The 22,693-nt window shown below is 40.4% G+C and overlaps 1 protein-coding gene across 1 annotated transcript in view; it reads left to right on the top strand.

Annotated features, from left to right (window-relative positions):
• Window positions 1–22,693, top strand: part of ERP27 (endoplasmic reticulum protein 27) — a 36,562-nt gene that overhangs the window by 641 nt on the left and 13,228 nt on the right. Inside the window, exons 3-4 of the mRNA XM_058282355.1 lie at window positions 1,647–1,784; window positions 19,854–19,970. Of these exons, the coding sequence (XP_058138338.1) occupies window positions 1,647–1,784; window positions 19,854–19,970 (255 nt within the window). The remainder of the gene's footprint in view (window positions 1–1,646; window positions 1,785–19,853; window positions 19,971–22,693) is intronic.

The following is a 22,693-nucleotide window of genomic DNA, read 5'->3' as shown; positions in this document are numbered from 1 at the left end:
GGTGACACTGCCTTAGGAACAGGTGGGCAAACGTGCATGAGCATGGAGCCTGCTTTCAGTTTGTCAGTGGGTCCTTTCCATTTAAAAACATCCCCAGTCTAGGAATTATCTCTTTCTTATATTTTGTCCAAACGTTCTGAATTTCTAAAGCTGGATCTCCTCATCTTTGGAGGTACCGATGCTTAAGGCAGTATCCAGATGTGCTGAGGCAGGGGTCAGAGTGAGCCCAACTTTTATCCTCCAGGCAACACTTTTCATGCTGAAGCCCTCTAGCATTAGTCAGTAGTTGCCTCTGCCTACTGCAAAGACACACCTGCGGTCAGATGTGGTCCCTCTTTCCTTCCCTTTGCCTGCTATGATATGTAGAAAGAGGACGACGTTTTGTATATTGACGGTGTTAAGCTGCATTGTGCAGCCTGGCTGCCTGCTAATAAAGGCAGCCAGGATGAGAGGCCATCCTTCCATCGATTTCAGCTTTCTCTGGGGGTAGCATCTAGCAGTTCTCAAGCTGATCAAAAGCCCTCACTGCAGTCCTTCTTGTCTGTTTCTGTTCTTTAATCCGACTTACCATCACCCTGGCCATTCTGTGTACACAGCTGGAATAACGGCTACGAGAAGCAAATGGGGGAGGAAAGCTGCGAACACAGTTCTCAGTGATGAGAGATTTGAGCTGTAGACAGCCACCCCCAGAAAGGCAGGGAGAGGCAGGAGAGGGGAACTGGAGTCTGCAGTAATTTAAGTAGCCACCAGATGCCATCATTTGATCCATGTGCAAGTCCATTTGAAGGAGCAGAATAAAAGAAAGAAAGCCTTGATGAACAATCGCTCGTACCTCGAATGAACTCGACACACCCTTTCAGATGGACAAGGAACAAACTCCCTCTGCTTGACTGCAGACGCGAGACTAGCCATCTTCTTTTCTCTTTGCACATCTCCTCCCTCAGCCCCAGGAGGTAGCAGGGACGATCTGTTCCTTCCTGTTTGTTGCCTGGAGCTGCTGTGGGCAGAGGTTCCTGTGCAGCAGGGGGCAGCCTTGCTAGGCTGCTATAGAAGGACAGGAATCATCATTCAGAGGGACTTTCCTTCTCCCGCCCTGCAGGTCTGGGTTGTAGGGTCAGAGCAAAGAGCAAACAGTATCTTCTTGGGCAGTACAACAGACAAGCTAGTGAACGGTGGAAGGAGGGGGAACTGTTCCTCCACATCCCGAACAAACCTTGTTAATAAGACTTTTTTTAAGTTTCCCATTTTAATTTCATTGATTCTTTCTTCTTTACTTTTTATTTTTTGACAGCCTCCATTCATCATTTTTGCATTTCCCCATTCACCATCACTGGTTTCCCCAAAGACCCCCTCCCCAGTCACGTCAATAACTGCCTCCCAGCTCTCCAGGCCCCCGTGACTCTGTGGCCCCTCTGAGCTGCTGGGGAGCTCCATCATAAGCCCAGACATGAGTGCCACAGTTTTGGTAGCTCCTACTACCCCACACTGCCTGGAAAACTCAGGAATGCCACTGCAAACATAGCCTGCATTCTTGGGCATAAATGTTGTTTCACTGGACACTAAATCAAGTCTATGGTTTCTGGCATGAGCGAGCACATTTCTCTTCCCTATTCTGCTTCTTTTTGATGTTCTCCCTCTTTTTTTAGGATTTAGAAATACCAGCAGTGTCCATATTTCACAGCGTGGTGGAGAAATTCCACGACGTGTCGTTTGGCATCAGCACCGATTCCGTGGTTCTGAGCCACTACAACATCAGTGGAAACACCATCTCCCTCTTCCGTCTGGTAGGTTGGATGGGCAGGTTTTCCTTCAGTTGTGGAATCACCAACTTGTGAGACTGGAAAGAACTCTGTCTTTAACCCTAATGATGGTGCCAAATACAGGAATATTGTTGACAAGCATAATTCAACTCAAGCTTTCCACACAGGTCCTTAATGAAATGGAAAGAGTACTGGAGGGAGACCCAGGAGATTGGATTTGTAGCACAGCTTTGAAATGGACCAGCCATAAGACTTTGAGAAAGTCACTTAATATTTCTTAGTTTTAATTCTTTCACCAATAAAATAGAAGGGTTAGACTATATCATCAATAAGGTCATTTTCCACTCTAAAAATGTATATCCTTTACACCTTCAAGTCTATGCTTAGGCCTCCCCTACAGGAAGAGAACTCATCGATCTTAAAATATAGCAGCAACTTCAAGCAGAATATTCAAGTTCTGTATGCATAATATACAACAAAAGAGTCACTATGGTTAAACTGTTCTAAGAATTGCAAAGGTGAAAGCAGTGTGGGAATTCTGTAAAAAAACAAAACAAAACAAAAAAACACCTTCTTGGCAGAGACAAGTGAACTAGGATGTAAAGGCCATATACAATTTGAACGAAGTGGATAATTCATGGCCAAGAAGGGGGAAAAATTGAACTTAACTTAGAAAGAGTGATCGAGACAATTCAACTGAATCCCAGAGTACATGTAGGGGGTAATGACTACAAGACAGGCAAGCCGTATTAGAGCCACATTGTGGAGAACTTTAATACCAGCTTAATGGGTTTGCATTTAATTTGGTTGGCACTGGAGCACCCCTAAAATCTTTAGATCATCAGAATAGCATAAACATGATTTTTTTTTCAGCAGGATTTTTCTGGTAGTGATGGTCAAGCAAAAAAACAAGAAGTAGGGAGAACTTTCATTCATTTAACAAAATAGACCCCATGGGATGTACTAAGCATCTGTAGTAGAGAGGTCGCAGTAGAAATTAAAGGAAAAGCAGAATCTGCAATGAGTAGATATCAAAATTAAGGAAAGGAGACCAAGTTCAAAACCATTCATAGAAACAGGGATTTCTAATGCTTTAATTGGTTGTTGAGTTTATGCTATTGATGGAATATCAAGGCAAAGATGTCCAGAATTTACCAGAAATAAGAAATTGGGGCAGAAGATAAAGCTTTTAAGATTTCTGGACCAAGAGTCCTTCCCCTCATCTCTCTCTTCCCTTTCTCATCCAAATATCTTTTACACTCATATCTCCAACTTCCTTGAATTTCCTAAATACACTGCTTTCTAGTTTATGCCCCCATCACTCCATTAAAACTGTTTTTCATCAAGATCAGCAATGGCTTTTATATTGCCAAATCCAATGAAAACTTTTTAGGGCTTATTTTCCTGGAGGACATCTCTGAAATTGCCGACCACTCCTTCCTCCTTAATGTTTTCTTCCCCTGGCTTCTAGGACCCTTCTTTATCTGGTCTTCCTCTTCCTTAGGCTTTGAGATCATCTTTTCTCCACCTACACTATGGCCTGATCCAATGCTCTTCCCAATCCAGATTATGGAAGCCACACTCTGCGAAGGCAGAGACTATTTTGTTCCCTGCTGTATACACAGATCCTAGCACACTGCTTATCCTGTAGTAGGTGCTAAATAAATGTCTCTTGTATAGATGAATATATGAATAGATCAATTAATATTCTTTAAGTCTTTTCTCATATTTGCCTTTCATGCTATGCTTAGGGTTTAGACTATTTTACTTCTAGCCTGGACTTTCTCATGATTCAAATGCACCATTTGTATATCCTCATAAGCTCTTATGTTCAGAAGACTTATGTTCAAAACTGAATTATTCATCAGTACTCACTAAATCATATTTCTTGCTCTGAAACACTATATTTTTTAGGAGGTACCAGGAATTGAACCTGTGACCTTGTATATGGGAAGCAGGCGCTCAACCACAGAGCTACACCTGCCCCCCGAAACACTAATGTCCTAAGTCTAATTTCTGCCAATTGTACTTCCTATTTTGTTGAATCCATATTCTCATCCTCTCTTTCTACTTCATTCCTCATCTAGTCTCTTTGCATCTTTGGCATAAGCAATTTCAATAGCCTCCTAATAGAGCTTTCTTCATTACTTCCTAACCAATTTTTAGACTGGGATCACAAGGATGGATTTAACATGGAAATTTGACCATGGTACTCCCTTCTTAAAAACTCTTCAATATGCCCACTGCTTGCACGATCAAATCCAAGATATTTAGTTTTACATATAAACTATTTCATGACATGGCCACTACCTGCTTCTCTAGTCACTTTTCCACACAGTTCCCACCCTAAGCTTTAGTCTTACAAAACCCAACTACTTATCGTTCTCTATATGCAGCATGGTGACACTTTTCTATGAATTTTCCCAGGCTAATCCCTCTGCCTACAATGCCACCATTCCCAACTGCCTCCTTTCACCAAGATATTACTCAGCTAACTCCTATTTATATTTCAGTGGACCAGTTCAGGCATCCTATCCTTCAAAAAGTCTCATAGAGTCACCAAATTGTCCTAAATATTCCTCTGTGCCTCCATAGCTCTCTTTTCATTTATCAGCTTATAGTGCAAATCATATATTTATGTGTCTGTCTCACTTATTAACCCATTAAACCATGAGCTTTTCAAGGTATTTATTTATTTTTTTTAATAATAAACTTTATTTTTAGAGAAGTTTTAGATTTATGGAAAAATTCCCCAAAACTTTAAGGAATTCCCAAATAACTGCCCCCCCACACACACACACACACATAGTTTCCCTGTTATTAACATCTTACATTAGTGTGGTACATTTGTGATAATTGATGAGCCCAGTTTAAGCATTGCTGCTAACCAGAGTATATAGTTTACATTTGGATTGTTTTATGCCAGTGAACCCTGGATCCCAGCAGAATTACAGCAATTCCCACTCTCCAGTTCTTCAGGCTGCCCTGGACAACTGACAAAATGATGATGATGGACAAGTTCCATTCCAAAAAAACAAGGAGTATCTACAATTGCAAGCAAAACAATTCCTTCCACCTGCCCCATAATATCTAAGTCCCCTTTCAGCAATTTATTCTTTATGAAGCCCGTTTGGTGACTTCTCAGAGCAGCTCACCCTTCCTCCTTAGCATTTGTTGTTTTCCACTAGTTACAGACCCACTCGGGATGAACTCCTGAGACCTCTGCGGACAAGGTTATTTGTGTGCTGTCCAAACACAAACACATCGGTTCCTTCCCTGATTCACTGGCAGGTCCAGGAGAGGCTCAACTTATGTCTTGCCAGCTTTTAGATAAACATTTTTTTTTTTAGTTTACACTTTCACAAGGTTACTACATGTTTTAAAAGGATTATTATTCAGGAGTTGGGCATGATTTTTTCTAAAAAGGAACAACTATCAGAACTATTCTACTTTATAGTGAGAAACATGAGTCTGTTACAAATGCATTACTAGATCTATAGTTCTGTGTCTTAGTTCTTAGTGCCTAGTTTATGATAAGCATGATGCTGGGTGTTTTACGATGTTCTACCATTTACTTCTCACAAGAATCCAATGGAATAATAATTATCACCCATGCATTATCAATAAGGAAACAGAAGTTCCATGAGATCAAGTCAGTTGTCCAAAGTTTCATATCTATTAAGTAGCAGATGCCTGATTCACATCCAGATGCTGCTTTCTCCTATACTATATCAATAAGCTTGCTCCTCTACTATAAACAAAGCATACATTTTCTCCTCTACTATAAATAAAGCATGTGCTTTCTCCTATATAGTGACTCTCTAAAGCACTTAATCCTGAAGAACACTTTTGTGTTTTACCCCTAGATTCTATCTACTCTAACTACCCATACCCTAACGTTTTCTTTCTCATATTTTCTCCTAAACTATCCCCCATCCCTCTGTCATAATTTGATCAAACTCCGGAGTTACTTCTCAAGATTTAATCTAGGTATTGTGTATTTTGGCAAGGCAGTTTTGGAATTTAGACTTAAAGAATTTGCAATGAGAACATATCTGGTGATAAACTGAATAAATGACAAGTGAAACAAGTAATGGGATGAAAATGAATCGATATTATTAGATGCTTGAAATGCTGGCACAATAAGAAGCCAGCAAATGCTATACTTATGGAAACATTCCTCTCCAAAAGTAGTACAGGCCAATAATATAACTGATATCAAAAGCAGTTAGGCACTTGCCTGTGACAGCACAATTCCCAAGAAGAGAAAAGGGAGGCCAGTCTAGGAATTTATGCCATTTAGTTCTTCTGCTCTTTTTAGAGAGTGTGGGGCTACCCAAAGCATCTACTAAGGACCTACGAATGCACCAGTATCAACTATTCACCACCCAGACCAAGCTGGCACACCAAGAACAACCACTGGAAGATTTAGGAGAAAGGGAGCAAGGTGGTACTAAATTTTTTAAAATATATTTTTTAAACCAAATTATCTTCTTTTAAAAGAACATGATTGTTACGAACAGTAATACAACAGTAACATAAAACTCACCATATTCCCGTTCTTAGTTTAACCTTACGGTATATATTATTCATTCATTAAACAAATTAGGTTCTAGTTATCATCCTCCATCTCTAAAACCATACAAGGGATCATACTGCACAAAGCTTTTTCCATTAACAATACATGTGGACATTCTCCACCTGCTCCTTTTTATTTTATTTTTTTTAATGTGGTAACATATATATATGTATGTGTGTGTAACAAAATTTCCCATTTTAATCAACTTTAAGCGTCTACTTTTGTGGCATTACACCTCCTTTCTAATAGGTGATGTTGCACGGTATCTCATTTATATTTATAGCCTTACTACCTCTTTCTATCTCCCCTTGGGATATGCTCTGCTTTCCATATCCTGCCCCGCCCAGCTCCAAACACACCTAGACCACACTAGCCATACCCTCTGCTTGCCCTGCCCACGGCGGCCAGGGGTCAAAAGCAGCAGGCACCTTAATAGGCCCCCGGGGGGTGTGTGTGGCAGGGGCACAGAGAGCAGCCTGTCGGGGCTGTCACCGGGGCACAGGGCATTCCTGCCTCCCCAGAAGCCCTGCCAAGCGGTACATCTGAGTCAGGGCAAAGTCCTACATGTTATGAGAGTCATCTTAAAGATAACCAAGGGAATAATCAAGAAGAAATGCAGACAGCCATTTTTTCAACATAGATAACTTTGACTGGGCTATCAGCTCCTAGTCTGCACAAACTTAGCGGAGGGTATTCCACATTTGTTTCTCCAATCCTTTCTTGTCACTGCCTATCTTAAAACCCTCCAGCTTCTCCCTCCGCTTGAGTGTAGGCTAGACTGACTCATTTCCAAAGAATAGAGTATAGGAAGGGGAAATTAGTAATTTTACAGTGGAGAGACCTGGCAAGGGCTGTCTTACCCTAGCGGTCAAGGTTAACCTCACCAGTGATAAGGCATGTTGATATGTAGTCCTGATGTCATGTGATAAGGTTGTTCCATCACTGTTATTCTTCCCCCAAAATTTATAACCCAGTCTAATCATGAGCAAACAGGGACATTCCACAAAATTCCTGATAGGTACTCTTCAAAAGTATCAAGGTCATGAAAAACAAAGAGAGACTGAGAAACTGTCACAGATTGGGATAGACTGAGGAGACAGGAAGACCTCTCTTTTGCAAATCTAAAATTATTTCAAAATAGAAAGACATTTTAAAATAATTAAAAACAAAACAAAGAAGCAGTTAGGGAAAATTCATAAAACTGTAAGTTGTGTCTGAGGACACTGCCTGCCCTTTGTAAGAATGATTGCCAAAAGGCCCTCTGTACCTTCCAGAACTCTTGTCAAGTGCCAAGTTGGATAAACCGTGAGTCTGGACTAAAATGGAAGTGCAGCTCTTATTTGAATGTTTACTCTGCTTTGGGCTTTCTCAATCATTTTTATTTTAAAATATATAATTAGCCTAACTTTGACCCAGTGGGATAACAACAGAAACACAGTAGAGGCATTCTTTCATTTGTTTTACAATAAGCGTTTATTGAGTGCTTGTTATGAGAAATGTACTCTGCTGGAGAATCAGGCATGAATTAGGATGTGAAACTGATATGAAATACAAGAAGTTAAATGACAATTTAGTAAACATTTTTATCTAAAGATTGTATCTAAGAAACACATGGTAGGCTAATCATCTTATGAAACAAATCAACCTAGGGATATGAGGACATTTGAGCAGCAAAGCATTTCTTATGGTCATCCAAGGTATTTCAATACAAGGGTCTAAACCAAGACAATTGCAACACATTTTATGAAAACCTGGGTTATAAATTAGAAAAAGCCATAGGAATTCTAACAGAATATTGCTGAAATACCAATGAACAGAAAGGAGTGGTTAGATCGCTTGGTATACTTTCTACAGTACAAAATAATTCACTTAGATATTCTTGGGGAACCTCAAACTTACGTTTTTAGATGACCACCCTTCTGATTTTCTGTTTCTTTCTTTTTCTTCCTGGTGTCTCTTTCTTGAGAAGAAAACTAATATGCTCTCTTAAGTGAAATTCTTTCCAAAAACTGGAAAAATGTATTTTAAAAATTTCCCCTCAACTCTTGGTTCTAGGGTCATATTTCCATTCCAATTCCTTATGAAAATAATTCCCTTTACAAGACGGCAATTTCCTGTTGAAATGTCATTTCCAGGAACCCTATACATGAATGCTCCAGAGTTTATTAGTTTAAGAACTAATGAAATAATCAGGCATGTTTCATTGAGAGAAGCACAACAAACTGGGCAGACTGTTGGAGTGTGGTTTTTATTAAAAAGCTCTTTGCTTCTTAAAGAATGCTATCACCAGTTAAAATCTTCTCCTTCTGCTCAGCCTTACTGCCAGCTCTTCATATGACCTGTACATTTAACCTTATTTTAAGTACTCTGTGTGTTTAGCCTTGTAGATTGCCCAAACGCAATGTTTTCTGTATTTTACCTAATTTAATCCTCAAAAAAATCCCTAAGAGGTTGATACCATTATTGATCCCACTTTTTATACGCAGAAACTAAGGTTGGGAGAAGTAGTGTGACCCACATCATGCAGAAGGGAAAAAAATCTTCTGCATTTTTAAAATGCAGAAGCACCTGGAGCAGCTGGCATTTCCTGTTCTTCCTGTTTCTGGGAAATGTGAGGGACTGCCTGGAAAAAAGAGCAGAGGGAGGGGGCTCCTGGCTCAGACTCAGCTATGTCAGCTCAGGCACAAGCTCCAGAAAAATAATCAGGAAACATTTACACATATTAATATTAAAAGGGTCCTGCTGTGATTATAATGATGATCTTGATAATTGCAATAGCAAAGCTTTAGGTATGAAGGAGATGTGAGAGCTGGCAAACCAGGTATTTAACAGCAGCAGAGTTCCTGAAAAACAGCAACTACCAGTTTTTTGTATCTTCCATTTTAGCTCTCTACTCATTTTTATTAATTTGGCAGGCAGGGGAGGGTAAAAGGGTGGGCAAGGAGTTTGCAAAGACTTTTTCTCTTACTTTCATATTTCTGCCACCAGCTTTCTGTTCAGAACTTGGTGGCTTTTAAAACAATTAAATATATAAAAGGAATTCACAGTTTAAAGCATCCTAGGGTTTGATGGATTTGTTTTCCAAACTCTTTTTGGAAATACAAACATTTTCTGTACCTTAGCATTGATATATTTCATGAATTTAAATTCTATCTAAAACAGCCTAAAAAAGGAGGGCTTGCACTGCCATCCACCCGAATGTCAGCACTTCTGGGCCTGAGTTTTCTCTGCACTGAGAATGACTAGATATATCCAGAATTAACCATATTAACTATAAGGGGTGCTTTGGGCTGTTTGGCGGTCTACATTGCTTTTATTTTATTATTTTTTTCTTCCCCTCCCCTCCCCCTACCCTGCTGTTTTTACTGTCTATGTCCATTCACTGTGTGATCTTCTGTATCTATTTCTCTTTTTGTCTTCTCTTCTTGTCTTTCTCCTCTAGGATTCACCAGGATTCCATCCTGGGGACCTCTGATGTGGAGAGAGGTTCCCTGTCAATTGTACCACCTTAGTTCCTGGTCTCTGCTCTGCTTCACCTTGACTCTCCCCTTCATCTCTCTTTTTTTGCTTCATCATCTTGCTGCATGACACACTTGCGTGGGCACTGGCTCACCCCATGGGTACCGGCTCGCTGTGCAGGCATGCTATCTCTTCTTTTTCACCAGGAGGTCCCAAGGATCGAACCCAGGTCCTCCCATATGGTAGGCAAAGACCCTATCACTTGAGCCACATCCGCTTCCCTACATTGCTTTTAATTAACCCATGATAAACAAAAGAAGTAAAAAACAGACACTAGAAGTCCCCATGTGGATGACAGTAATGAGCAATTTTGGAGTCTTAAAGTTAATAATTTTAATTTCCCTGTGCCTGAATCCCCTCTTACATAACTTACCTAATGAGACTCATCTTAGCTTTTGCCAAGCAGACTGGAGAAAGTATCAGGATCTTGGAGAGAGTAGGATGGTTCTGATCCAGGGCAGGACCTGATTAGGAGGAATAGATGAATAGTACATGTAGGGAAAGGGCTAAGGAGGTGTCCAAGGGCTGGTGGCAAAGGGTCTCAAAAGTGTTCCAAGGTGTTTTAGGAAATGCAAAATTGTTCAAGAGCTGACCCTGGTCATTCTATTGTAGGAAAAGTCATTGGTGATGGTGGCATAATCTTGTGTCTTTACGGCACAGGTGTGTCTTTACGGGCATGGGTAGATTAGGGGAGAGTAATGGGAAGCTCTAGAAGCAGTGACTGGTGATATGAAATCCTATCTTTAATACAGCTGAGTATGGTGGATTGTTCTACAGTGCAAATCTGAGATAATAGACAAGGCAATTAGACAAACCCTTCCAACAATGATAGCTAAAAATGCCTGGACAAAAAAAAAAAATTGTCTGAAGGCATTAGTAAAGCTACCAAGAGTGGGAAGAATGTTCAGATCAAGAAGAAGGGAGCAGATGTGGCACAAGTAGCTGAGCACCTGCTTCGTACATGGGAGTTCCCAAGTTTGGTCCCGAGTTCAATCTCCAGCCCCAGTACCTCAAAAAAAAAAAAAAAAAAAAAAAAAAATCTAAAAGAAGATGGAAACCTAAAAAGATGAATGCCTAAAAAGATGAATGCTGCATTTGATGCTGCTTTTCATCTGTGGGAGGGTTTGCCAGTTCTAGAGACAGCTGAGAGCCTGTGAAGTTTATCAGCATTTTTGACAGCCTCAAGGGTCCAGAAAAATAAATATTGGAGGCCAGGGCCTGCAAGGAGGACTGAAAGGTGGATCTAGTAAAACATCCTTTGCCCCCATGTAGACCCTAAAGAGCTGCGCCCTAAAAAAAGGATAAGCCATAAGTAGATCAGCCCTCACAAGGCATGCAGCACAAATTCAAATAACCCCAATCCTTGGAATTGGATTAGGATGATTATATACACATAATATGTATACACATATATATGTGCATGTACACACATGCACACACATATATAATTATATATAATTATAAAAATTAAATTAAAAATAAGTGGAGAGAGAGAAAGAGAGAACCAGCAGAAGTAATGAACATTGGGACAGGTCACAAGGGCTCCAACTGTTGGAACTACCATACAGGTGGTTAAAATTTTGCTTACTATACTCAAGGAGATAAATGAAAAGATAGAAAATTTTATAAGAGAACTAGGAGCTACCTAAAAATAAAAGATTTGAAAAAGAACCAAATAAAAATTTTGGAACTAAAAGCAGAGTAATGAAATTAAAAGCCCAATAGATGGATTCATCATCAAATTAAATTTAGCTGAAGCAAAATTAGCTTCTTTAACACAGGTCAGAAGAAACTATCCAGAACATATCATGAAAAGAAAAACAGTTTGGAAAATAGAGAGAAGAGGTAAGATTATATGAGAAGACCTAACATAAAAAATTGAGGGAGTGGACGTGGCTCAAGCAGTTGGGCACCCGCCTCCCCCACGGGAGGTCCCCAGTCTGGTTCCCAGTACATCATAAAGAAGATAAGCAGACACCGCAACCAGCAGTCACTGCGACGAGCAGACGCTGCAACCAGCAGAGAACGGATGTGGCTCAGACAGTTGGGTACTTGCCTCCCACAGAAAAGGTCCTGGGTTCAGTTCCCAGTGCCTCCTAGAGAAAACAAGCAGACACAGTGAGCAGACAGAGGAGGGAGTCATCTGGGGGATGGGGCAGAACAAATAAATAAAAAGAAATAAAAAGAAAGGGGAAAAAAGTTCCCTCCCTTAAAAATTTTTTTTGAAATGACAAGAGAAATGGAATGGAATAGAGGAAATATTTAAAGAGATAATGGCTGGAAAATTTCCCAACTATAGAAGGACATCAAGTTGTACATCCAAGAAATCCTACAAACTCCAAGCAAGACAAAAAAAAAAAACAAAAACCACCATTAGTCATGTCATAGTATAATAATTGAAACACAAATAAAAGGACAAAATCTTAAAAGAAGTCAGAGAAAAGAACAGATTTCCCTCAAAGTAATCTCAGAGGTGCACTAGGATTGACAGCTGGCATGAATAGAAATAGTGGAATCCAGACTACAAAAAAATTTTATCTCTAAAGCACGGAAAGTGTTCTGACTTAACACTTTCTCAGTTCTGACTTAGAACGCTACACCATCAAAAATAGCTTTCATAAATAAAGATGAGATAAAGGCATTTAAAATAACCAACACTGAGAGTTAACAGATTAACTCATGCTAAAGGATATACTAAAAGGTGCTCTTTTGGCAAAAGGAAGCAAGTGCTAGAGAGAAGCTTAAAAATACAGGAAGGGGACAACCAGCAAGATGGCGGCAGAGTAAGGCGCTCCTTGAGGCAGCTCCTGCTACAGGGCAGTTAGCAAACACCCAGAGCTCTCTGGAGCTGCTGAAGCACCTGTTTGGGGGCTCCAGGGGACCAGAAGAGCATCCTGCAACGTCTTTGATGGAGTGGAAGGAGGAAACTGCCCGTCTGCAGAGAAGACTCCTAAGTAGAGCGCTCCACGCCGCGAAGGCCAGTGCCCATCCTCCACTGGAAGCACAAGCCCCCTCGGGAGCTGCTCCGTGGCTGGAATTGAAAGCTCCACTTCCCCAAAACAGGGGAGGAAGAGACGGTTGGGCACCAATTTCAGCTACTGATGAGGAAATTCAGTGGGCTGCAGTATGATCCTGAGAACAGCTAAGGTTTGAGCCTGTCCAGGTCAGAAAGAGGCCGGGGGCTGCCATCTTAACTCCGTGCCTGGCACTAGGGGAAGCGGGGGAACTGAGAATTCCAGTGCTGGTGGGGACTGGCTTCTTCCCATCCAGGTCATATTGCAGCTCTAGCCTAGGCCCCAGGGCCTCCTCCAGCAGGGAGGAAGCTGTGGGGACCTGCACCAGCCTCTCTGGGAAATTACCAGCCAAGCTGTGGAGGCCGGTGATTATCTTACTCTGGTGGCACAAGTCACCCCAGGAGCTGCCCTGTGACAGGAATTGGAAGTTCCATTTCCCAGAAACAGGGGAAGAGGAGACGGTTGGCTGCCGATTTCAGCTACAGATTGGTAGACTTGGATTCCTAAGAGATAACCCTGGGAACAGGGGTTGTGAACCAGCCCAAGTCAGAAAGAGGCCAGTAGCCACCATTCTGACTCCACCCCTAGGCTGAGGGGAGGCTGGGCTGATTGAAACTCTCAGTGTCAGTGTGGGCAGGAACCAGTTTCTTCCATGCAGATCAGCCTGCAGCCCGCCTAGGCTTCAACCCCGCCTCTGGCAGGGAGGAGGCTGAGGAGCCCTGCACCAGCCTATACAGGTAACTGCAGGTAATTTAGGCTGCCATAGACTGAAAATCAGAAGTCTAGCAGGGCAACTGTGGTCATCTTGGACCCGCACTGCATAGATTGCTGCGCACACCTGCAGCTCCATCCCTGGGGGAAAAAGGGATGTGAAGCTTCATCAGTCTCTCTGGGCAACTACAGTCTAGGCCTGCATGTGGATTACTCCACATAGCTGTGACCCTGTCCCTACCCCTGGAAAAGGAGAAAGTTGGAAGAAGCTTCATTGGTCCCTGGTGCAATGAGGGCAGCTTGAGCCTCTGTAATTTATAGCACTAACTACATGCTTGGCTCCTACTGCACAACCAGCAAGGGAAAAAGGGCAGGAAGCCCTAAACTAAAGAGAAAAACTGCACCCAGGATAAATACTCTAGTAAGACAGATGCCAAGACACCAACAAAAAATTACAATCCACACCAAGAAACAGGAAGCTGTGGTCCAGTTAAAGGAACAAGATAAGCCTCAGATGACATAAAGGAGTTGAGACAAATAATCATAGATGTTCAAATAAATATCCGTAATAAATTCAATGAGATGGCTAAAGAGATTAAGGATATTACGAAGACATTGGATGAGCACAAAGAAGAATTTGAAAGCATACATAGAAAAATAGCAGATCTTATGGGAATGAAAGGTGCAATCAATGAAATTTAAAAACCATTGGAATCATAGAATAGCAGATTTGAGGAGGCAGAAGAAAGGATTGGTGAGCTTGAAGAAATGGCCTCTGAAAGTGAACATACAAAAGAACAGATGAAGAAAAGAATGGAAAAAATTGAAGAAGGTCTCAGGGAACTAAATGACAGCAAAAGGCATGCAAACATACATGTCATGGGTGTCCCAGAAGGAGAAGAGAAGAGAAAAGGGGCAGAAGGAATATTTAAAGAAATAACGGTAGAAAATTTCCCAAACCTATTAAAGGACATAGATATCCCTGTCCAAGAAGCACAACATACTCCCATCCAAAAAAATCCAAATAAACCAACTCCAAGACACATAATCATCAGAATGTCAAAGGCCAAAGACAAAGAGAGAATTCTGAGAGCAGCAAGAGGAAAGCAATGCATAACATATAAGGGATATCCAATGAGATTAAGTGCTGATTTCTCACTAGAAACTATGGAGGCAAGAAGACAGTGGTCTGATATATTTAAGATACTACAAGAGAAAAACTTCCAGCCAAGAATCTTATATCCAGCAAGACTGTCTTTCAAAAAAGACAATTTCTAAGCAAGAGACCAGGTTTTCAGGAAATACTAAAGGGTGTGCTCAAGCCTAAAAGAAAAGATAGGAGAGAAGGGCCTGGAAGAGAGTCTAGAAATGAAGATTATATCAATAAAAGTAACTAAAAGTGTCAAAAGAGTGGTAAAAATAAAATATGAAAGATAAAACTCAAATAGTTAGGAATAAACTTAACCAATGATGTAAAGCACTTGTATTCAGAAAACTGCAACTCAATGTTAAAACAAATAAAAAAACCCTAACCCCCTAAATAACTGGAAGAACATTTCATGCTCATGGATTAGAAGACTAAACATCATTAAGATGTCAATTCTACTCAAATTGATATACAGATTTGGTGCAATTCCAATAAAAATAACACCAGCATTAAAGAAAAAAAATGAAAACATGATCATTAAATTTATTTGGAAGGGTAAAGGAGTCCTGAATAGCCAGAAACATCATAAAAAGGAAATATGAACCCTCATCTCCAGACTTTAAATCATAATACCTACCTATAGTGGTAAAAACAACATGGTACTGGCCTAAAGACAGACACAATAGACCAATGGAACCAATTTTTGGTTCAGAAACAGACCCTCACATGTATGGTCAAGTGATTGTTGACTAGCCTGTCAAACTCACACAACTTGGGCAGAACAATCCATTCAACAAATGGTGCTGAAAAAATTGGATATCCATAGCTGAAAGAAGGAAAGAGGACCCCTGTCTCACACCTTTTCCAAAAACTAACTCAAAATGGATAAAAAAAACTAAAAATAAAAGCAAGAACCATAAAACTTCTAGAAGAAATTATTGAAAAATATCTTCAAGACCTAGTGGTAGGTGGTCGATTCTTAAAAAGAGAAGAGGAGGACTGAGTAGACTACTGATGTTTAATGTATGTAGAAGTTTTAATTAGTTTTACTGTAAAATTGTGGAAATGTATAGAGTGGATGGTAACACACAGTGAGTAACAGGTAGTTTATAAATGGGGATGTGACTGAAAATGATAGTCTAGTTATGTAAATGCCAACTGACAGAATGCTTAAGAATAATCTAGGAACTGGATAGCACAGTAAACCAAGAGGTGGGTGAGAACTGTGGTTGATGGTACAGATGCAAGAGTGTCCTTTGTTAGCTAGAACAAATGTATATCACTACTGCAGGGTGATGGGAATGTAAAGAAGCATGGGAAAAATACAGCTGGAGTGACCTATGGACTGTGGTTAATAGTAATAATATAGTATTCTTGCATCTATGCAAAAGATGTACTGTGTTGATACTGAGGCAATATGGAAAATGTGAGCCAAATGTACACTATGGACATGATAACAAACAGAAAATATTATTTTATCTGTAGCAAATGACATACCACAGTGTGGTGTGTTGATGGAGGGGTGTTGTTTGGGAATTCTGCACATGAGCATGATTGTTTTTTTAAGTTTACAACTTCTGTCATAAAAAAATATATTTAAAAAATAATAGGGAGGGTTGGGGGAAAAACACACCAAATGTAAGATAAGAACTATGATTAGTAGTAAGATTTTGACAGTGTTCTTTCATAGTTTGTAACAAATGTTTCATGACAATACATGGTGTTGGTGGAGGGTTGATGTATGGGACCCCTGTATGATGTTATGCATGTTTGCTTTGTAAGTTCACAACTTTTACTATACACTTAATTGTTCATGTATGTTCATATATAAATGATATAAAGATAATAGCAATTGGATTGGTTAGGGGAAAACTACTTTGTTTAATAGTAATATTTTGACAGTGCTCTTTAATCATTAGTTAAAAAATTTAAAAACAATGCAAGTTATTGGTGGTAGGGTGAGATGTTATACATGTTTATTTGATGTTATATATGTTTGTTTTGTAAGTTCACAACTATCATACACTTATTGTTTATGTATGTTTATATATGAGTGATAAATTTCAATAAATTTTTTTAAAATGCAGGAAGGAATGAGTAGAAGCTAAAAGGTAAGTACATGCATAAATATAAATGTATATATAACAAATAATAATAAGGTATTGTAAGATTTAGAATCAAAACACATAACTGTCATTTCCTGTATGTCTTGGGGAGGGAAAGAGAATGCATTGAAAGAGGGTAAACTCAATTAAAATGTCCTGGTGGATTTTAGCTCTCCTCTCTTCATAGAATAAGCTAATAAAAAGATTCAGTAAGAATATAGAAAATGTGAATTATAAAGGTTGACTGGATGTACTACATGGAATACTGTATTCAAAACTGCTTAATTTTCTAGAACATATGTGCATATGCAGAAGTTAAATGATGTAAATAAAATGTAGAAACTAAACTAGAAATATAACCAGAAAATCTCCTTACATTTTAAAATTAAGAAATACATTTCTAAATGACCAGTTGGTTAGGCAAGAAATAATTAAAATTAGAAAATGTTTCAAACCAAACGATAACAATACTACATATCAAAATTATGGATGCAATTATAGCCTTCTTAGGGAGAAATGTATGGATTTTAGTGCATATTTTGGAGAAAAGTAAATGCTAAAAATCGAGGATCTAAGTATCCATTTTAAGTAGCAAAAAAAAAAACCTCGGTATCAGGTGGGTTCAAGAATATAATATGGAAGACAAAATAATAAAACTTCCAGGAGATAAGGTAAGAGAATATCTTTACGACCTTGGGATAGACAAGGATTTTCCTAGACAAAACAAAAACAAAACAAAACACTGTACACCATACAGGAACAATTGATCAACTTGACTACATACACTGAAATTACCTTCTGTTCATAAGCAGTCACCATGAGAAGGCCAGAACCCAGGGAGAAAACCTATGTAATATAGTGCAAAGGGCTCATATCCAGAATATTTTAAAAGGCCTGCAGATCAGTCAGAAAAAGACAGACAACTCAATAGGAAAAAAGGCAAGTGACTTGAATAGACACTTCATAAAAGAGGGTACACAAGCAGCCAGTTGGGGAAATGCAATTAAAATCACCGTGAGGTACCACCGCATAGCCACCCAGATGAGTAAAATGAAAATGGCAGACAGTACCAGGTGTTAGCAAGGATGCGGAGCAGTGGGGTCTTTCTGACAGTACCAGTAGGAGAGTGGCATTATTACTCACTTTGGAAAATACCTTGGCATTATCTGCTAGTTGAAAATACATATACCCTGTAAGCAAAAAAATTCCTGTCCTAGGTATATGGCCTGCAGAACAGATACAAATGCACATGTGTACCAGGAGACACAAACAAGAGTTCATTTTAGCATTATTTCAATAGCCAGAAACTGGAAACACTAACCTAAATGTCCATCAATAGGAGAATGAGTAAATAAATTGTACCATATTCATACTGTGGAATACCATGCAGCAAGGAAATGAGCAAACTACAACTTCATGTGCAATAGCATGGATTACTCTTGTAAACAAAATGTCAAGCAAAAGAATGAGACAGGTACAAAAAGTATATTGTTTCCATTTACATAATGTTTTAAAAACAGATAAGGCAAGTATATCATTAAGGAGTGTATCTTTAAGTGGTCAAGCTGTCAAGGAAAGGATAAAAATGATTATCATGAAAGTCAGGATGATTACCCTTGGTGAAAACGAATAAATCATCAGTTAGAAGGGGGTTTTCAGGGTTGTGGCAATATTTTATTTCTTTACTTAGGTGTTGGTTCCACAGATGTTTGCTCTGTGATAAGTTACTGAGCTTTTATTTTCATTTTGTGCTTTTCTCTACATGTGCTTTACTTCACATTTAAAGGTTACATAAATGAAACCCAAATCTGATCACGTTAATGGTTCCCCTTGCCCTCAGGTTAGAGTTACATCTCCTTGCTTTGGTTTCAAATATCTTTTTTTTTTTAAATATATTTTTATTATGCACGTTGTGAACTTACGAAACAATTGTGCACATGTATAGAATTCTATACAACACCCCTTCACCGCCGCACCACACCATTGTGGAACATTTGTTACAGATTGTATTAGTCAGCCAAAGGGGTGCTGATGCAAAATACCAGAAATTAGTTGGTTTTATAAAGGGTATTTTTTGGGGGTAGGAGCTTACAGATACCAGGCCATAAAGCATAAGTTACTTCCCTCACCAATATCTATTTGGAACAAGATGGCTGCCAATGTCTGTGAGGGTTCAGGCTTCCTGGGTTCCTGTGTTCCTGGGGCTTGCTTTTCTCTGGTTCAAGGTTCCTTTCTTCCTGGAGCTGGCTTCTCTTTCCTCTATGTGCTGACTTCCCGGGGCTCCACCTTAAGTTTTTGGCATCAAGCTCCAACATCAAAAACGGTCAACTCTGTTCTTTGCCATGCCATGATTTGCAACGCCCTAATCATAACTCAGTCATGCACAGGTACAGATCAGATTACAAACATAATCTGATATCTATTTTTGGAATTCATAACCATATCAAACGGCTTCACAGATTATGAGATAATATCACAACACTATTACCACTAACTGGACCATAGCATATCTTTGGCTTTTTTTTTTTTAAGTTTATTTTTATTACAGAAGTTGTGAAGTTACAAACAATCATGTACATGCAGCCTTGGAGAGTTTGCCACCACTTGCCCCCAACTTTGTCTCTCTGCTACCCTCACTTATCCTTGGCTGTCGTCACAGTGAACCGATTGCAGTTTCCACAAGGGGGCCTCTCATTCACATCTTTTTACCCTTGCAAATATTTTAAAACCCCCTCCCCTTGCACATTCATCTGACAATCTTAGGTGGTTTTCAGGCATTACCTCCTCCTGGAAGCCTTTCTGCTCTTCCTTAGGGGACATTTCAGCCTGTGACTCCCCTGTTTCTGTCCACGTGGCTGTGTGCCATGGGACTGTAGTTTCCTTGAGGGTAGAGAATATTTCATATTTACCTTTCTGGCTTTGGAGATTTAGTCAGTGCCTGGCACGTGGTAGAATCTGGAAATATTTGTCAATGAATGAATAAAGGCAGAACTATTTTATCCCTTTTGTGTGACCCAGGTGGATAATGAACAACTGGATTTAGAGAACGAGGACATTGAAATCATGGATGCCAGCAAATTAAGCCGGTTCATTGAGATCAACAACCTCCACCTGGTGACAGAGTACAACTCTGTGGTAAGCAATAGCCCTGTGTCCAGCCCCTGAAGTCCCTGTGTCACAGAGAGTTCTTGTCTTCATGGCAGAGATCCATTCCTCCCAGAGCTCTGATCCTTTGAGCAATAATGACAGTAACTGCCAATGAATGAACACCTAGTGCGTTGTTTGTTACCATCCTTACGCAGCCCTTTAAGACTGATAGACTTGCCCTATTCAACAAAAAAAACTGAGACTTAGATGACCCATCACAAGACTGGTAAGAAAGTCAGGCTGCAAAGTTAAGGGACAGATTCAAAAACTTCAGGGACAGTTTTGCTGCCTTTACTGAAGGCAAATGTGACTTACATGTCCCTTGAGACCATGCTTCTCAAACTAGACTGCAATCTGTGCTGAAGGTTCATTTGTTGTTTGTTTGTTCATTTTTCATTTACTTTATTATATTTTTAAGATTTACTTTTTTTATTTATTTCTCTCCCCTCTCTATCCGCCCCCCCCCCCCCAAGTTGTCTGCTCTCTGTGTCCATTCACTGTGTGTTTTTCTGTGACCACTTCTATCCTTATCAGCGGCACGGGGAATCTGTGTCTCTTTTTGTTGCATCATCTTGTTGTGTCAGCTCTCCGTGTGTGCGGCGCCATTCTTGGGCAGGCTGCACTTTCTTTCTCACTGGGCGGCTCTCCTTACGGGGCGCACTCCTTGCACGTGGGGCTCCCCTACACGGGGGACACCCCTGCATGGCAGGATGCTCCTTGCGTGCATCAGCACTGCGCATAGGCCAGCTCCACACGGGTCAAGGAGGCCTGGGGTTTGAACCGCGGACCTCCCATGTGGTAGGCGGACACCCTATCCATTAGGCCAAATCCGCTTCCCTGCATTTACTTTAAAGCATCAGTGACAAGTACTTTAGTAAAACACAATAAACATTTCAAAAATGAAATTTTAAAAATTCAAGCCCACTCATCACACTTGGATGTCTCAGTGATGTCAAATTTCTATTCGTGTCTAACCGCGTGTTCCCATTTTCTGTACTTACCTTGCTATAACAAGCAGTTCCTGGCCTGGCCCCCCTGCAAACCACACTTTAACACAGGCCTAGAACCCCAGGGTGCTCAGCCCTGAACCAGGGTTGCCTTGCTCCGGTTTACCATGCGGCTGGGTGAAAGTGTTGGGCCACCTCTCCTCATGGTATTCTGCTTCTCTGACACTCTACAGCCACTGAGTTCTCTTACATGACCTTCCTTTTCTTTTCCCTGACTCAAATCATTAGAGTGATCAAGTATTAGCTTCTCATGATTTACACATGCAGCAAAACTTAGGAGCCACTTATTTAGAGTCAAACAATATGGGTAGGAAAGGCATAATTTAAGGCAGAGAATTTAACTGCTCATTATACAGGAGAGGAAACGGGAGTTCATATGACCAAGAGCAATTTCAGCTTCAGAGATCGTCCCATGTGCTTGTCCCTGCTGTTTTCACGACTGGTCATTCTGACTGAATCCTGTGGTTTTTCCATTGCCCCACAGGACTCCAGTGGAAAACACCCCTCTTCCTGTTGACTAAAATCCTCTCCACCTCTTGCACCATGTTTGTCTCTGGGGAGTGGTGACTCCATTTTCACTTCTGCTAAGAGTCCACCACCTACACCTCTGGGGTTTTGGCAGCAGTAACTGAGAAAGTTCTTCTCCTAGACCAGCGTCATTTTGGTCCTGTACCTATGGAGCTGCCAGGAGGATAGGTGGGACCAGAAAAGACGATCTCATGGTCCTGGGCTCGTGGCCCTGTTGTCCTGGAGTCCTGCAGACTGGCTAAGCAGGGCAAAGACGGGGCCTTCCTGAGTTCTTTTGCTTGGTCCATCTTTTATCTTATAGGACAATGATACATATATTTTAAAATTCCACAGTAGTAGTGAAGGCAAATCACATCAAGAGGAAATTAGGTTAGAATTTTTTTATAGAAGCAAGTTTAATTTTTATTATGACTTTTTCCTTTCTTTGAAATAATATTTTTCTAACTGAAGAGCTGCCCATACTACTATCCCTGTTTCTCATCTGCTGCTATGAGCGGTTGACACTAGTAGCAACTGGGCAGAAAACCACAGTCATGGGCTTGGCTTGTCACCCACTTTTAATGCACAAATACAATACTTCATTTCAGGGAGAATAACCAGGCTGTCTCTGTTGGTATTAAAGTAATCCCACTTGCTATGTCCAATCCCTTCTGCTAGAACTGTACTATTGAATCCTTAGCTCATATGCCTGCCTCTTCCCAAGATTTATCCTCTATCTCTACTCTAAGAGAGTGGGACACATGCTCAAAACTTAAGTACCAGCATCTAATAAAATAAGGGTCAATTACTTGTCATCCAATCTCCCAAATTTAAAATCTAAGAAAGATTTGGTTTTGAACTCCAAGGAGAAAGCCATGAGAGCCTTGTCTACATTTTGGCCCTCTGCAGCCCATAGAGCTGGAGAATCCCTGCAGAGCTGCAGGTGGCTTTAGGAAGGCTCCAGCCTGGATGCTCCTCTTTCCACCATCTTGGGACTCTGCCCCATGACTCGTCAACCCATGATATTCTCCTGTGTACATGCCATTTTTACAACAATGATTCCTGTGTTTAGAAAGGAGTGGCAAAGGGAATGGGACTTGTTCAAATTAGATTTGCAAGACTACGTCAGAACAGTGAAATGAAGGGAGCCAGTAGCCACAGTTTTGCCTTCTCTCCTCCTCACTTTGGCTGGCACCT

The sequence above is a fragment of the Dasypus novemcinctus genome, chromosome 20, assembly GCF_030445035.2.
Source record: "Dasypus novemcinctus isolate mDasNov1 chromosome 20, mDasNov1.1.hap2, whole genome shotgun sequence".
Lineage (NCBI taxonomy): Eukaryota > Metazoa > Chordata > Mammalia > Cingulata > Dasypodidae > Dasypus > Dasypus novemcinctus.
This window is presented reverse-complemented; position numbering and strand designations above follow the sequence as displayed.